The sequence below is a fragment of the Phalacrocorax carbo genome, chromosome 5 (assembly GCF_963921805.1).
Source record: "Phalacrocorax carbo chromosome 5, bPhaCar2.1, whole genome shotgun sequence".
In the NCBI taxonomy this organism is placed as follows: domain Eukaryota; kingdom Metazoa; phylum Chordata; class Aves; order Suliformes; family Phalacrocoracidae; genus Phalacrocorax; species Phalacrocorax carbo.
The window spans coordinates 33,091,006-33,108,600 of record NC_087517.1 but is presented as its reverse complement, the minus strand read 5'-3'; the positions used below and the strand labels follow the sequence as shown (position 1 = coordinate 33,108,600).

Sequence of the window (17,595 nt, the reverse complement as noted above, 5' to 3'; positions counted from 1 at the left end):
GTACCAAAGCCTCACTTTAGACTCATTTTAGAGGATGAAACCCTTTTTGTAGTTTGGCAGGTCTCTGTTTACAAATATTTTATTCTTTTGCAATAAAACACATCACAGTGTTAGTTAAATACAATCCAGCTGAAAAACAAACTTCTCCTGCACTGACCTGCCCTTCATCAGTATGGCTGGTATTAGGTGTAAATGTGTAACATAATGTCAATGGAAGGACTGAACAAGCTCCCTCCTCACAGCAAATGCAACTCATTTAACCTAACCACTCCCAGAAGTCTGGAATGCCTACAACAGACCTGTGCTGAGCTTTCTCTGTGCCAGAAAGTGCTGCCTTCCACAGGAGCAAATTCAGTAATTGCTGTTTTAAGTGGCTCTCAGCTCCCAACAATGGGGATGGAACAAATAAGTGAGGTGGGTTAATCTCATTTTTTAAGAACATAAGAGTCCATTATAAACTATCATTGAAGGTGAAACACTCAGTTACAGCCTTAGTGTCATAAAAATATCAGGCTGAAGAAATGTATACACAGTGCAGAAGGTCACGCTATCACTATAAACACAGTCCAAACGTTAAATATGCAACCGCTTAAAATATCACTGAATTTTGCACCCTCCCCAAATACAGTATGCTTAGAAGTACACTGCTCGTGCATGCTGTATAGCAGGGAGGGCATTTCCCCGCCCTGTATTCCAGGGGCCTGATAAAATTTCTCCATCCTTCCATCCCTCTAAGGCTCCCGGAGGAAAGCTTTCTTTGTAATCCTCCTTTGTCTTTCCAAAAACCTTACAAAGTAATATCTGTGATGTAGATTAAATTATTCTTGCATTTCCTGCACTTAAAAAAAAAGAGAAAGAAAAAAAGAAATTTCCCTTTTTAAGAAAAAGGGACTTAATGGGCAACTGGAACTCAGTGATCCCTTGAGTTCAGTGTATGGTGTGGAAGAGTCTTAGGCAATTAACAGTCTAACCACATGCTTCTGCTGCATGGGACTGACAGCTACTCATTAGAACTATGGATCATGCTGTGTGGGCCATAAAACCACAAATTATGAAACACACAGTATATAATTAGCAAAGGATTCATTACAAACTGGTTTAATATTAAGCCAGCAAGTTGTTTACATTTATTAAGAGAACTGAGTTTTATCTTAATTTTGAGGGCAATTTTGAAAATGCAGTCACCTACTTTGGAAAACCAAGTCATTAAAAAAGACAAAAACTTAAGATCTTTGTCTTCTGAGGGAATGCATGCTTTACTCACTCTAGCAAGCAACTTCGTAAGTCTTTGTGAAGAAAGTTTTTTTTTTTTTTTTCCCTCTGGACAGTATTTTCCCATTCCAACATTCCAAACCATGTGGGCACTAACAGTTCAGCATGAAAACCGTATTGGTTCCTGAAGTCTAGATTCCCAAGTAATCCCCCCTTCATTTTGATTATGGTAGTAGAATAGAGTGACTTAGGGTTAAAATCCAGCAGTCAGACATAAATACTATTTGCATGTGAATCATGCATGTACAGCAATGAGCCTAGAACCAATTTCTCAGCATGTAAGCGAATTGGAAGAGTAACAGTCCCTCTGCTGATTTCGTGTAATCTGCAACACAGTGTGAAAGAAGGAAGCAGAATTGGCATCAGGGACAGCAAGAGTTAAGCTAAACCTGTAATAATCAATCTTTTCAGGGCCTTTTACATGCTGCTGACCTACTAGTATAAAAGACAGTGATACAAGCTAGGCAACCTGACATGCACCTCACAGAAATCTGTTCTGATTCAGCAGAACTGATTACACAGCAGTCAGAACAGTGGGACAAGGTAAACATCTAGTGAATACTTTTGTGTTTATATTCACAGCTGCTTATACCACAATCACATACTTAAGTAACTATATTTGTTACCTTCTGTGTCTCAAAGTCAGGAAGAAGAGATGGGGATGGGTATTATTCTGTGTTCTCCGCAGGGGCGGGGGGGGGCAGGGGGGGTGTTTGTGGTTTTCGGTTGGTTTTGGTTTTTTTTTTTAGAAACAGAGGAAGAAACAAAGTCCACTGACTTATTGAGTCCTAGCTTTTACTGCCCTCACACCAAATATTATCAAATTTCACGATCACTCCCGCTGAAATCAAAAGGGCAATTTGCAAAGTGTAACACTGCTGTGAGTGAGTGACGGTGCCTTAACACAAATGCTTTAGTTATCTGGGAATCAGAGTCACAGAGTCCTAGGGCAGCGTTCTCAGCAGATCCTGCAGTGTGTTTATACAAGCTGGGCTTGTTTGGAAACCTCTTGAAAGTCTGCTATTCAGGGTCCTTGTTAATGATGTTTTACCTTCAAGCCAGTACTACTTGCTGTTTGCACAGTAAGTCTTTGAAGCTGGTGAGACCCATGGCTGAAGCTACACTGCACTCAGGAACTAGGTATGTAAAAATGCAAATACTTCTTTCTGCTTAGGACTTAGCCCATGTAAGCATAAAGATGGAAGATAATGTATTTTCTTCTGAGATCGAGGTTCCATGTCTGAATGCCAGGAATTGCCAGCTCATGACAACTTTTATTTTAACAAGTGTGTTGTTGGTTTACTTTAATTCTCACACTTGTATGTTAAAAACTGTCCACAGAGATAAAAATCAAACATTTCCTAACCAAGGGAATCATAAATGAAATTTCAAGGGGATGATGCATTCTCCTAAATGTGAAGAGTTGGCATTTCCCCTGCACTTGCTGAACACCTTATGGTAGCAAAGATTCTCGACACATTTCTCCGTGTTGCACTACAGGAAGCAGTTTTATTCTGCACTTTATTACAACCAGGGCTCTGTGTAACCTTTTCCGAGGAAATTCTGAGCATCCTGTTCTGGCATGTCCTGAGCTTTTTGATGCTGCAAACTGCGCTTGTTAGCACCAGGAGTTCCAGTATTAGAGAATATACAGAAAAACTCTCACGATCTCTTTCCTAAACTCACAGGAAAAATCTTATAATTTGAAGTCAGAAATTTTTTATTTTTAAATCAAAGCTTTTTCTTTTTAAACAATCAAAGGTAGTCCATAGGTCAATCATAATCAAACTATAAAGTAGACTTACAGGGGTACAAGGTGTTACTAGGCCCCCCAAAAATATTAGAGTATTTGATTTGAAATAGCAATTTCCAGAACTTGCTTATCATTAATCCTCAGTTGCCTGGCTCTAATTTGTACTGTAAACTGGCAAAACAGCTTTGTTTAAAGGCCACCTGCTGTGTCTGTGGATTTCACAGGGCCACTCTGTGTCTCTGACTTTCTCAGTGTGGTTCAAATGGAAGCCTGCAGCCAGGAGCCAACCCAAGAGACATCTCTGACTTTATGCTGGAGAAAAAAAGCTAAGGGATGTTGGTCAGAAAAGTTCTCTGTCTGTGTGACAGCCGCCTTGTGTCTTTGAATGCAAGTCATTCCTGAGGAATCTTGTTTAAGAGGAATGGGCTAGGATTAGGGTTGAATTTCCTCCATGGATCAGCCCAGCCCAAAACTACCACCACAGGCTATAAGCAGCACACTAAAGCTGAGATCTGATTAAGTAGAGTTAGTTCACCCACACTCCACACACTAATCTGTATGTCTAACTGCTGTTAACCCATTATAGAGGCTACAGAATTATAGAACTGGATGAAGGGAAATCTTCCAGAAACATATCAGCCTGATCACAACATAGAAAAGACTAGAACCGGTCATTTTTTGTCAATGAAGTGTCCATGCTAGAAAATGTTTCCTGCATCACTCATACATTATTAGTCTAGTCCTGTAGTTGTTACCATGGACCTTTGAAAACAAGTATTTTTCCTGTCTTTACAAAGTGGAAAAATTTACAAAAGCCACTTTTTTTTTTTTTTTTGGATCTTCTCATCCTATTCCTCCAAAACTTGTCATTACCCAGTTTGAATGCTGCCTCTTGTCTGCAAGGGCTTGTACAGCTCAACTCCTGCTTTCATATCTTGGACTCTTATATTGTTCCTTTACCCTCTTCACATATTTCAGTTGACCCTACTTTCCTCTTTGAAATCTGCACCTTCTCTTGTCCCTGTGCTGCCTCTTAAGTCAAATGACCCCCTCTTCAAAATACACTTCTTGCGTGGTTCATAACTTGCCTCTTACGTACTTGCTAACACTCTTAACATCAGCCAGAGCATAAAAACTACATCACTAAACTATACTGCAAAGGCTGTGTGTGTCTAATGCAAAAAGTCTGATATTAGCTTTCAGTCAGACACAGTCACAAGTGCTATTTAATTTATATTAATTTTTGGTCCTACATGCACGCACATTTAATCAAATATAACAAAATAAAATTCTAATCAAAATATCATTCTAATATAATTTTCCATGAATAAAAGCATTACAATATGGATGTCAGCCACAGTTACACTGCCTTGTCCATCTTATGAGAACAAAATTGAGTTCAAAGAAAAATGGATGCATCAGACACTGAACAATGGGGAAGGAAATTTTCATGTAAGGCATAGTGTATCTGCATATAGTTAAAACTTGCTTATGTTTCTCAAACAGCTTATCTGTTATCCCAGTAACTGATATTCTGAAGTATCTGTAGCATTAATACACACACAGTTGTACCTTGGAAGAGCAGTGATCTTCCCCCACTTCTCTACGCAGAACCTTCTTGGACCATTGCTCCCCCGTAGAGAGGCAAATCCTTCATAAGGTATGCTGGACGTGCCTGTAACAAACTGCCAGCGCAAACATCATGGATATTGGATACACAGATGGTGTGCATTAGTAATTTATTTATATCAGCATACCCACTGAAGTCCAAATGCTTGTGTAAAAACATTAGCAAAATAAGGAAATCTGTAAGGCACAAGTAATAAATGCTACTTTAAATGGAGGATAAGGGAAAACAGACCATTTCCTGATACGACTCAATTTATCCAATTAATTTCCTTCAAAGATTTCTCCTTATAAGAGTAGATCTGTTACATAAATACTGTAGAATAAAACACTATTAATATCAAGTTACTTAAACTTAGGCCTAAGTGAGATTTTTTTTTTTCCCTACTGTCCTTATTCTGTATTAAGAGGAACTAATAAAAAAGTGATAATGTATGATAATGGCTTCACTTTATGCCTTTTTGGCTAAGTGGATTTTAATATATTTATAAACAGTTATTAAAAACTATGAGAAAAGGACTAAATTCTGAAGGTTAGGTAGAATGCCCACTGATGCTTGCTGAAATCCTGTCTGTTGAGCAGATTTAGTTAGAACCTGTCATGAACAAATCAAACATTATTTTTGACAGATATGGGGCTACTTAATTTTTAATGATCTGGATATGATAAAAACTTTTGACTAACAGATGTGATAGGGACATATAAGCAGACATCTCTGGATCTTCAACAAATGAGATGTCCTGCACTGCTTTTTACAGACCTTTTAAAAGTACTTAAACATAAAAAAAAGAGAGATATCCTTCATCATACTTATATAAGGTAACTCAATGATCAGATACCAATTCTGAATTGTTAAACACAGTGGATTTCATAGTAGATCAAGGACACAGTCTGGTTTGGGTTGGGGATAACCTGAATTTTAAAAATATAACTCAATAGTAAACCCGCATTTATAAATATTCCTCTGTTAAGAGGTTTTTGTCCTTCATCAGCAGGATGACTGGATTCTGCAGGCTGACTTAGTGAAAAGGGAATTGGACTCATTTTCAGGTTTTCAGAATCATAGAATCACAGAATGGCAGGGCTTGGAAGGGACCTCTAGAGATCACCTTGTCCAACCCCCCTGCTTGAGCAGGCACACCTAGAGCAGGGGCACAGGAACGCGTCTGGGCAGGTTTTGAATGTCTCCAGGGAAGGAGGCTCCCCAGCCTCCCTGGGCAGCCTGTGCCACTGCTCTGGCACCCTCACAGCAAAGAAGTTTTTTTCTCATCATTAAATTGAATTATTTTCTAATTTGAGGCACTTTAACTTCCATCTAAACTTTCTCCTTCCTAAGATATACAAATATTATTAAAATTTCTACCTAATGATAAAACTAATTACAGTTTTCCTTTTCTATCTTTACTAGCCTTAATGTACTTTTAGTCAAATGACAGTAAAGGGTTATTGACATCAGAATCTCTTAAATGTATTTTTAACGTAGAAGCTATAAAAATAGGTGTGAGCTTCAGTAGCATAAAATTATTACAATAAGTCTCTGAGGATTATAATGTTATTCCCATTAGACCATAGTTTTTTTATGTCATAAGCCTGGATGGAAATAGTTTAGCGTCTAATTTTTACATTGCAGACTATTTCTACACAGATCAGCTGACTTCTTACCTGTAAAAGTCTTAGTCGTTGTTCATTGTTGAATCTTTCCACAGCAGCCCAGAACCACCGAATTACAATGTGATTGTCATGATAACCTGTTAAAACAGGAACAGCCTTTATACCTTTGAGTGCTACAAAAGTTATTGAAAGACTAGTTGATAAGTTTTCCCTAGTTCAGCCCTAGTCACAATAATGCTGTATTTCTTATCCAATTACAGCAAAAGACAGGAGGTGAGAGAAAACTATTCCTGAAATGATTAAAAATCTTAAAGGCAGAGGATTCATTTACTATGACAAAAAGGAGTGAAATCTCTTTTTCAAGCATTTCTTCCATTAACTGATCACTAACAGGAATGCCAATTCTTGAAATATTCCAGTGCTGTGCTTTTTATATATCTAAAGCTAAAAATGACGCTGCAAACAATGCTGCAACCGTCTCTCTCAACGTAGTTCCCAAATCTTCCATTGTTCTCAAATGACCTCAACTGCTGGCCTGCAGCCACTGGGATTACTTCTAATTTCCTGTTGTGTTTGAGAGTGGAAAAGAGGAAGATCCTACTAAGAATGGTTACCATTTCCATTTGTCCCCAGCATCTGTGCGGTACTCTGCTAGTGCACAGGTGAGCACAGTACTTTCTGTGGAGAAGACTGCTCTGCTATGCTGTCCAGACAAAAAGAGTAAGGGAAGAGCTGCATGGGGAAGCAACAAAGCAATGTAAAATGGACAAACTGCCTTCTCCTAACACAAACTTAACCACAGAAATTCAGAAGATACCGAAGACCTATCTTGTGGATGGTTCTTTAGTGTCTTAGAAGCTGGGTAATTCCAGGCACCCCTAACACTGTCAGCAAGCAATTCAAAATCAAGGTTACCTCCTCTATACTCTGTGTTATTTCTCCAGTCACTCAAGTCAATTTCTGCTGTTCCAGCTATAACCAGTTCCAGTTCTCTGGCGTCAAACACAGACACAAGCCTCGCATCAACCACCTGTGAAAGGATATAAAGTGCATATCAACGTTTCATTGTTCATTTATTTTTGCCTCCCCATAAAAAGTTTTTCTGCTACTAAAACATTTATCGGGTAACATTTCCCTCATGAATGGAAAGAATTAAGTTTTTTTTTCTTTTTAAAGGCAAATAAATGGACTTTTTTTTCTTACGCTGCAGTTCCATTCAGTTTCATTAGAGGATCACAGTGATTGGAAGAGAATTTTATCAACAAATAATATTGAATTATTTCAGCTCAAATTAAGTTCAATACATTCAATTTAACTGTCCATGTTAAAATAGGTAAGAGAGAAATACCTTGAAACGCACTCCGTCTACCATGCTACACCAAGTATGGCATGCACACAAAAAACGTCAAAGGCCCAATGAAGAAAGAGAGGGGTCACTTTAAAAAGCATTCACTGCTAATCATACAAATAGTGATCAATAGTATTTTCCAGTTTAAAGAAGATATATAACCACAGTGTTTAAGTCAATGGCTAACAATTACTCATTCCCCCACCCCCAGATATCTGTAAGGACACTTCTGATTATATATGTATCTGCTTTTTGAGACTCTGTATTTGGGAAATGTATAAGAGGAGAAAAATGTTTCGGGAGGATAAAGGAAGAAAGCAGATTTCATTTTGGAGTTTTTTACCTCATAGAAACCACGGACTAGACTCTCTGTTTGTTGTACAACTCCTCTCTCAATTCTCCATTTCACCATTCTTTCTATATATTCTTTCTTGTTCTTTTCAGTGACTGGGATGTTGGCACCTCCTGGCTTTAATTCCCGTTCTGTGATCTTAGGAAAAAAACAGACCAAGTGACCACACAGTATTATAAAGACAAAAGAAAGAATTATAATGATTTAAACTTTTAAGTTGAAGTAATTCCTCAAAAGCATTAGCCAATACTGACTTTAGCAAACTGGAATATGTGAAATAAAAGAACATAAAATAAATCTTTTTTTGGATAAAATCATATTTAAAATCCCATTTAATCTAAAGAATCTTCATGTTTAGTATGAAGAATAAGCTGAGAAGAAACAGTCTGTACTGTGATTAAAGTCGTGAAGTCTTCTAAATAATATCTTAACAAAGGCGTTGTAATACCTTTGAATACTAACTCTGCTGCAATTAAACTCAAGTAAACTACATCCAGGAGAGCAATCGAAAATTTTGATATTTCAGATAGTGTCCAGAAAATCTCCTTAACCAGAAAGACATGTTTGATCAGTTACAAATAATAATTCTTCCTTAGATTCCAACATTGTTTTCATCAACCAGAATTTTATAAAAACAAGTTCAAATCAGCATGGAATGACAATCATTCTTCTGTTCAAATAAATGTTCATCTAGCAGTAGAATACAGAAAGGAAATTAAATTAAAAATCTTGCCCACCTGCCCAAAAACTTCTTCATTTACAGTAAATGTGAGATCTAGGATATCATGTATATCATTGTCTTTCATCCACTGCAAACTCTGGTGAAACTCCTCATCAAGATATTCCAGGTCACTCAGGTCACAGAGTCTAACGTAAACAAGAAGAAAACACTCAAATACAGGTGACGCAGGAGAGTGTGCACTTAGTAACTAAACTGAGATAGGACAGTCCTGAAAAAGCAGACTGAGAATGGGAGCCAAGAGAAAAAATCAATAGAATAAAGACGTCACTACTTCAAATCTCTTGTTTATTTGCCTAGTAATAGGAGCTACTGGGTATCACAGAATGGTTTTGTTAATATACAGAACTCCAGAATTTACCAATTTGAAGACGTACTTCCTTTTAAGCTTATGGTGAGTCTGTCCCATGTTTTCTGTGACAAGTATTTTGGAATGATGAAAACGCATAGATTGAAGAGACAAAATATTCAAATAATAAAAGAAATTGCAAGATTTTGTAACAAGCAACGAATACCCTTTTTGCTTCTGTGACTACACTGCCACCTCTTTCATCTCCTCGTTGTACAAAGTAGTCTGTTCAGATACCTTGCTTACCAAGGAAATATCTTTTTATTTTTTGCCATATTTCCCCTTACCTGGTCCTTCTTTTACAAACCCAACCTAACAAAGTAAAGCTCCTCAGAACAGAGACTGCCAACAATCAGTCTACCTCTGAGAATGGGTCTTGCAGTCTGTTACAAAGTGATTCATATCCTATCCTGTGAGTCATTACAAGACAAATGACTAAGGACTCTATTAAATAGCTAGAATAAAACCACAGCATTTCATTGTACAACTTCAAATGTAAGATGTTGTAGAAGAAAGCTTGTAACATGGCTAAAACAAAACATGAGGTTTTCATGCTGATCAGAAACGACATTCTGAGTTATTAGGTAACTGGCTAATAACCATAAGCAGAAACAAGTAAACTTTTTTAAAAAGTCCTATATTGAAATGAAATTATTAAGTTATAAATAATGGCCTGTCTTCTTTGATGATAAAACATCATAATTTATCCATACACTAAATGGCACTGCCCATGGGGAAGGAACCAAAGAAAAAAGGAGACAGAACGATTCTACTTACATTCGGAGGAGGGCTTTATAAAAGGGACGTGTAAAAAAGGCATCTAGCAAATACTGATGTATCAGAGCAAGACCAAGAATTCGACCACTAAACCTGAACCTGGAAGAGAAAGAGTTACAATCGTTATACTGAAACTTTGTGGTTTGTACACTGCTCTATCATCAAAACTGACATGTATTTCCAAACAGTGTTTTAAAATCAGATAGCTATGTCTAAATTGTGGGGGTTTGTGGTTTTGTTTTTTTTTTGCCTTGTGTTTCTTTTACACTCAGTAAGGCACAGAAAAAATGCAAGTCTTCAGGGTGTGGAAAATCCCTCAGATACCTAAGTTGCAGCTTCTCAAAAATGTCAAATCCGTATTAACCCAATCAACCCCTGCCAGACTAGCCTCTTTATAAAAGCGTATCTTCCAAAATGATCACAGAATCATAGAATGGTGGGGGTTGGAAGGGACCTCTAGAGATCATCTTGTCCAACCCCCCTGCTTGAGCAGGCACACCTAGAGCAGGGGGCACCAGGAGCGCATCCAGGTGGGTTTGAACGTCTCCAGGGAAGGAGGCTCCACAGCCTCCCTGGGCAGCCTGTGCCACTGCTCTGTGACTCTCACAGAAAATAAGTTTTTTCTCATATTTAGGTGGAACTTCTTGTGTTCCAGCTTGTGCTCATTGAACCTTGTCCTGTCATTGATCACCATGGAAAGAATCCAGCCCCATCCTCTTGACCACCCACCCTTTGGATATTTATAAGTATTGATAAGATCCCCCCTCAGTCTTCTCTTCTCCAGGCTGAACAAACCCCGGTCTCTCAGCCTTTCCTCATAAGGGAGATGCTCCAGCCCCCTGATCATCTTGGTAGCTCTCTGCTGGACTTGCTCAAGCAGTTCCACATCCTTCTTAAACTGGGGAGCCCAAAACTGGACACAGTACTCCAAACATGGTCTCACTAGGGTGGAATAGAGGGGGAGGATACCCTCCCTCGACCTGCTGACCACACTCCTTTTAATGCACCCCAGGGTATTGTTGGCCTTCTTGGCCACAAGGGCACATTGCTGGCTCATGGTCAGCTTGTTGTCCTCCAGCACTCCCAGGTCGTTCTCAACAGAGCTGCTTTCCAGCACATCAGCCTCCAGCCTGTACTGGTGCATGGGGTTGTTCTTCCCCAGGACCATTCACTTGCTTTTGTTGAATATCATGAGGTTCCCCTCGGCCCAGCTCTCCAGCCTGTCCAGGTGTCGATGATAGCCACTGTCTATTTTCTTTACACACCCCATTTAGGATTAACTTGTTTTCATGTTACTGGGAGGCCAAAGGTTCTCCTACGCTTTCCCAGCCTGACAGTTCTTGCTGTCTTTTCTGCTTACAGTGGCTCCTTGCTCTTTCCTCTAACTGGTGATTATGGAATTCTGTGTATATTTTCATGAACAGTGGCTGGAAGCTTTCTTATGTATCACAGTGCTCTCCAGCCCTACATCATTGGGATCTAAATTATCTTCTCCTTTCCCCTTTTCCCATATCATCTTCATCTTGTCTGGTGGGTAAGGAAGGTTGGTGGGAAGGGAAGGAGTTTGACAGATTTGAGATCACATGGCAGCGACTTTGAAATAGTAGGGTCTTTGCAAATATCCCCATGAGAATAACGATCCATTGTGAAAAGTCCTCCAGACCTCTGGAATGAGATTTAAGTCTAGTGTTCTTTTTCAAAGAAAGTAATGTTTCTTAAACTTTCTATTTATGCATCCTCAGCAACATTTTTCTTGGAAAGATTAGGGCTTTATTATACCTGCCTGTACACAGAGTTTGAAAGATGAGGATGTGACATGCAAAGCCCTCTCCATGCATAAATACTTGTCTCAGCTGCATTTGCTGAATTCCCCCTGAGGCTGTACAAGGGAAGTGCTGTCACTAGCACCAGCTCTCCCAGAAAGAGAGGGGGTCATGCCTCCCTGCTCCCCAAGGTCTCTGCTCCAGCACTGCAGAAGATAGGGGTCATGTTGACAGAAGCTGCATAGCACATAGGCTTTTTTCCTCCCCTTTTTGCCAGCCTGCTTTGCTTTTCCAATACATCATATGCTTTTTGTTGTCACAGTATTAGAGTTCAACAGGTAGCTTGCTTCAACTAACTGAACCGGATGCAGCCAACCATTTAATTTTCTATTCATTTTTAAAACTAGTAATGACATTCCTTTCTCATATTCATTCTTCTTAACTCGCTTCCAATAAATAATAACTCAGTACATATCTGTCCTACACAGATGAGCAGCTGTCATTCCACTATTACTGTAATATAACTACCTACGCAACAAAGTTCTCCGTTAATATTCACAGCACAGCTTTACAGACTTATGGTGATGCCATGGCTTAAATCAACTGAGGGTGATTAAAACTGGCTTGTAATTGTGAAAATGGGATTATGTAAAAATCCTTGATAACTATTTTAGAAGTACATGTGTATGTACAGATGTTGCTTAAGACCTATGTAATCAGCAGTCTTCCCCCCACCCCCAATTAAGATACCTCCATAGATTTCCTTCTAATAGATATGTTGGATTTTTTTCCACTAAGGAGACCTCTGTACCTTCCTCTTCAGGAAGATTCAAACAAATTACATACAGTAACACCGGTTTGAAGTCTCCCTTAATCTCATCAGTTGACAAAAAGCGAATTTTTTTTTTTCATTCATTTTTCATTCATTTAGCACAAGAGGCTAATATTGCTTTCATGTAATGACTGCTAATGTACAAGAAATGCAGAGAGTTGTGTTGTGGGACAATCCCACAGTGCACGTTCCATATCATATTTTTGCTGACCTTGTGAGAAATAAGAACATTTAAAACCACAAGAGAAAACATAATCAGGAAGGTCTAAAGAAACGCAATTATTTTGCTGGTGGTTAAAAAGATAGGATTCTGTGTTATATGTCTGAGCAGATATGAATAGTTGTCTGCAAGCGGGAACAACAGAAAATATATCTGAAAAACAAAAAGAAAAATAATTCTTACCACTCATGGTGATTGTCTACAAAAGCAGACATGGGACTTATTTGTACTGTATACGTATCGTTGGCTGAATATTCAAACAAACCATAGTATGGATTGAAGAGCTCTCTAGACACGAGGAAAAAAAACTCTCGTGAAGGTCCACTGTAGTCCAACCTTAAAAGAGAAACTCGACATTACTATAAGTGTTCATTGTGTGCAAGGAAATGCTTTTTTGAATCTATGTTCCTTATGCTATATTTTAATTAAAATTTCGTAAGATTTTACCCATAACCCTTATCCTGCAGATTGCTTAATGCCAAGGTATGTGAAGTCCTTGCGGGGCTATTCTGAAATGGAATGGCTTGGAGGACTGGAATGAAGTGCTCTATGTGGGCTGCTCTCATAAAAAATTTTGGCTCCAGCTGTAATGGCCTCTTTGCCACAGGAATATTACCAAATAATTGGGAACTGGGGGGAGGATGAAACATGAAAAGAGCCAACTTTAGACCAATCTGCATCTGACAAATTAAGAATGAAAATGAACAATGGTTACATTTTGTCTCTGCAGACTTGCAACAATAGGACAATTTGAAGGATAATATTTCAGTTTTCCCTAGCAATATGATCTGAGATTACTTCAGTGATTTATCTTTCTTGGTCTAATTTTTCTTGTCTGTCTTCCAAACTTGAGTGCATTTAAATGTCTTTTGGAGAGTGCATTTCCTTTGGTGTGGGTTGTTTTTTTTTTTTTCCTATTTCAAGATTCCAGTACTAATGAACAAGGAATCTAAATAACCCCTTCTTCCTGAATCGTAAACAAATTCATTGCTGACAAAGCACTGAGACCGAATTTTGACATTATGCTGCAGGTCACCAGTGAAATGAGTTAAGTATGAAGTTAATTCTCTGGTAGTTGGAAAACAAAACTAGGGATTTTCCTGTGGGGAAGAGTGATTATTATAATCCTAACAAACAAAGATATATCTTCTATAGATTGAAGATTTCATACTTGACTTTTAAGGTCTTGCTTTACTACTAAGACAATGCACAGACAAGTATCAGAGAAGGTCAGCTTTCACATAGGACTTCTGCTACCAAGGTTTTGTCTCATGAACTTTTACAGAAGACAAACACAGATGAGGATGTTTCTGAGGATGAAGTTGTCAAGAAAGTAAAGGCTAGGTACATTATCAAGCTGAGGACAAAGCTTCTTTCCTCTGCTGAATAAAAAGCATTTTCCCTTCAGTCATTTGGAAGCACTTTGCTTCTGTTAAGCTTCAGAAGCGAAATACTGAAACAGATCCTTACCCTGGCAAGAGGGGCAGATTCTATCCTAAAATTGCAGAAAAAACCCAAAGTGGTGGTTTGATATCACGGACAACTGCTGGATCTTAATCTTGGCACAAATACCGGGATCAAGTAAAGGGACACCTGGAAGACTCTTGCAAACTTCTGGGATAGCAAGACTCACGATGAAATCTTAAGATAGAACAGAAACTGTGTGCTTGACTACCAGCCATTTCATACAGCTCCTTTTGTACGCAGAGTTACTGTGAGTCATGTTAAATAAATCAATCACAAGAGTCCTGCACTGCCAGTCAGATTTATCCCACAATTAAAGGCTTGGCACAAGGGTGAGAAAACTTCATACGAGAGGTATGCAACCACACAACAGCTGCAACTGTGGGGCATTTGGGTATTCAGGAGTAGAGTAATATGTTGTTGGCAACATGACTCATGTCTCCTAGGAAGCACCATTAATACTCCAGATTTACCACTCTCAAATGCAAAGCAGCTTCTGCTAATAGTTAATAGAACTTAGGGAAAATAAGGAAGCATATTCTTTGTATCAAATTTTTCTTCATTTATCACCACATAAAGTATGAATGTGAAAACATTAAACTAGCATCACAATTGCATGACTGTAGAAGTTGAAGGTTCAAGGAAGATACCAAGCATTATGAGACTTATGATAAAAAATCATAGGAACAGCAATTACTATGTCTGAGTTGCCCCACTTACTAATTTATACACTAATAAATCAGTAGTTACTAAAATGTGCTGATTTGTAAGGATTTCATTACCCATTATTTTAAGACTTAAACCTCTTTACTGAGAGGAAAAGAAATGCAGGAGCAAACTCCCACTTAAAAACTTAAAAAAGGAAAAGGAGGAGCAAATAGGAAACAACTAACTTTCAGTATTCCTCCTCCTCGTTCTCCTCTCCTCCACCCTGACCTGTCTTTCTACACCTAGCCAAATTGTTTTATGTGATACATATCCTTGCACCATCTCTGATGAAACAATACTGTTTGCACACCTCCTTTCTTCATTCAAAACACAGATTTGTAAATTAAGAATTGACGTCATTTTAATCTGACTTTGCTCTTAATTAACTCATTCTTTTCCATTAAGAAGAGAGTCTTGTGTAAAGCTGGATATAATGGGGACAGGATGTGTCACCCCCATTTCCAGGTCACTCTTCAGCTTGTTGTACTAAGTGATGAAATGCAAAAGCCTGACATCTGATGAAAGGGGAAAGTCTATCTGGATCAATCTCTATCTCATGTACGATTTTTAATTTTTCCCTTTCATTTTAAAATCTGAGTTGAGGTTGTAGCTGTGAAAGTAAAGGCTGGTAGGGCTGTGTAAGACAGGCCTCGTTCCTGCATCCCCACCCTGCTCTGTCAATATAGTGTAATCTCACCCTGCACCAGCCTTGTCATTCCAGTTTTGAGTTTTTCCTCAGACAGCATGGTGGTATTACTTATATGAACAAGTCCACACTTGGCTCTCAGCTGTCAACATTTTTTATTTTAAAACTCCAGTGAGTCCTTATTAGCACTAAGCACTTCAGGGTGAACTTTAAACAAACAGGATTTAGGGGTTTTCAAAGACAGATTAATTTTATCTAATCTTGTATGAGATGTTTCTATTACAACTTAGCTATTTTAAAGCATTGCACAGCAATAATGCACACTACAGCACTGCAAGAGCTGTGTGCTGCAGTTTCCTAAATATCAAGGAATAAAATTTTGAATGTATTTACAAATACATTCATGAAATATCTCAATAAAAATATTTGTACCTAAGGCAGTAGGCTTTAGGATCTGACAAAGGGAGCACAAATCAACAAAGAGGCAAAGAGTACATTGTTCCAGTTTCACTTGCAAAGAAAGTCTAACCACATTTTGCTTTGCAGTGCACATCTCGCAACCTGTAACATGTTAGACTGTCATTAGACACACACTGAGCATTCTCTGAAGTGACTTTGAAATGTCAGGAATATTTGTGTTTATTTGACAACTAGAAACAGCCTAGCTGCTTTTAATTTTGACAAAGGCCCTAGCCTGGAGAGGCAGTGAGCACCTCTTGTAGCACTGAGGTCTTTCATCTCCTATTGCCTCAGACAGGGATTGAATCAAGGATTGAGCCTCTAGTCTTCTCTTGAAGCACCCTCCCTCCAACAAATGACAGCTGTCTTTTAACAAGCACTGGAGATACGATGTCAGCACTGACAGAAAAGAAATATGAATAACGCGAGAAAATTGTTTGGTTTTTCTCTGCTTTTCCAGCAACATTCTGAAACATGCACCAACTATTGTGAAAATTAACATAAACATATGCATTACTTCTGCAGAGGCAGAATACATTACATTTCACAATGCCTAAAAAGTAATCTTGAACAGCTGTATGTTCTAGGCTTATGTATGTGGCATTTCCTGGCTGTAATGCTTCCTCTTTTCACTCTAGACCACAAGAAGTTTGGTGAAACAGCAGCTGCAAGACACACTGAGTTTTGAGATCACATTTACTTCCCTGTTCTACTCACCCTTCTTCCCCAACAAATGTGACATAGAGTTTATTTCTCTGCAGGTCTTTTCTTGAGTAGCCCATTATCTGGTTAAAGGCATCTTCTAGCAAGTGATCTCTCCTGATGATTAATCTGAAGAGCAAATTAATTTTGAAAGAGCAATTCATGAATATGAACCACAGTTGGAAACTTCTAGTTACACTGCAAGGTAACAAGATGACTTCATAGAGATATACGTTTGTGCTGGATAATTTGATCCAGATCAGGCAGCTTCTGTCTGTTAGTTTATCTCCCTCAAGGATCTACTTTAGATTTCAATAAAATGTCTCTTGTACTAAGAAGTATAGTTTTATTTTTATTACCCTGCTTCTTTCTTAAATTAAAGGCTTCAATGGGAAAGGTCCTGAAGTGGGCATTTTCATTAAGTTTAAAATCGTTTTGTAAGGCTGGACCTCTGAATCAGTCTTACTGTAAGCAAGAATCTTACATTTTATGTAAAAATCAATCTCTTCACAAGAAAAAAGATAAAACTGTGGGAAAGTCACTGAATGGCAACTCCAGAATCACACATCCATACGTTATCCCCAGTGTAAGTATGACAGGACAAAAGGTCTAGAAGGAATGGCAGTTGTTCGTCCAAACCCGGACTGAAGCATCACATGTGAAAACATAATGTACCTTCTAAAAGAAAAATTGTGAAAGTCAGGAAGCGTCACAAAGATACGAAATAAGAGGTTAAAGCAACCTCCTTACTTAAACATTTTATCTTCTGCCAAAAAATTGTGTTTAATTAGTTTCCTGAAACTTAGCTTGCTATATATTCAAATACTGCCTTACATGTGCGTTTGATCAGTCAGACAGACCAAAGCTGGGAGCTGCTGCTGCCTGCAGAGAGGGAGCTTTTCCCTCCACACAGCCTCTTGCAAAACCCTTGCTGGCCTTACTGCTTGTGCAGAGATCAGTCAGTGATTGCACTG

At 38.5% G+C, this 17,595-nt stretch overlaps 1 protein-coding gene across 4 annotated transcripts in view; it reads right to left on the bottom strand.

The window, feature by feature from the left end:
* HECW2 (HECT, C2 and WW domain containing E3 ubiquitin protein ligase 2) overlaps positions 1 to 17,595 on the bottom strand; it is a 178,252-nt gene that overhangs the window by 10,056 nt on the left and 150,601 nt on the right. For all 4 annotated transcript variants that reach the window (XM_064451970.1, XM_064451969.1, XM_064451971.1 and 1 more), the window contains 8 exons: positions 16,637 to 16,750; positions 12,826 to 12,978; positions 9,828 to 9,926; positions 8,700 to 8,829; positions 7,954 to 8,100; positions 7,178 to 7,292; positions 6,314 to 6,399; positions 4,598 to 4,710 (listed from right to left, as the gene is read on the bottom strand). In XM_064451970.1, the coding sequence (XP_064308040.1) occupies positions 4,598 to 4,710; positions 6,314 to 6,399; positions 7,178 to 7,292; positions 7,954 to 8,100; positions 8,700 to 8,829; positions 9,828 to 9,926; positions 12,826 to 12,978; positions 16,637 to 16,750 (957 nt within the window). The remainder of the gene's footprint in view (positions 1 to 4,597; positions 4,711 to 6,313; positions 6,400 to 7,177; positions 7,293 to 7,953; positions 8,101 to 8,699; positions 8,830 to 9,827; positions 9,927 to 12,825; positions 12,979 to 16,636; positions 16,751 to 17,595) is intronic.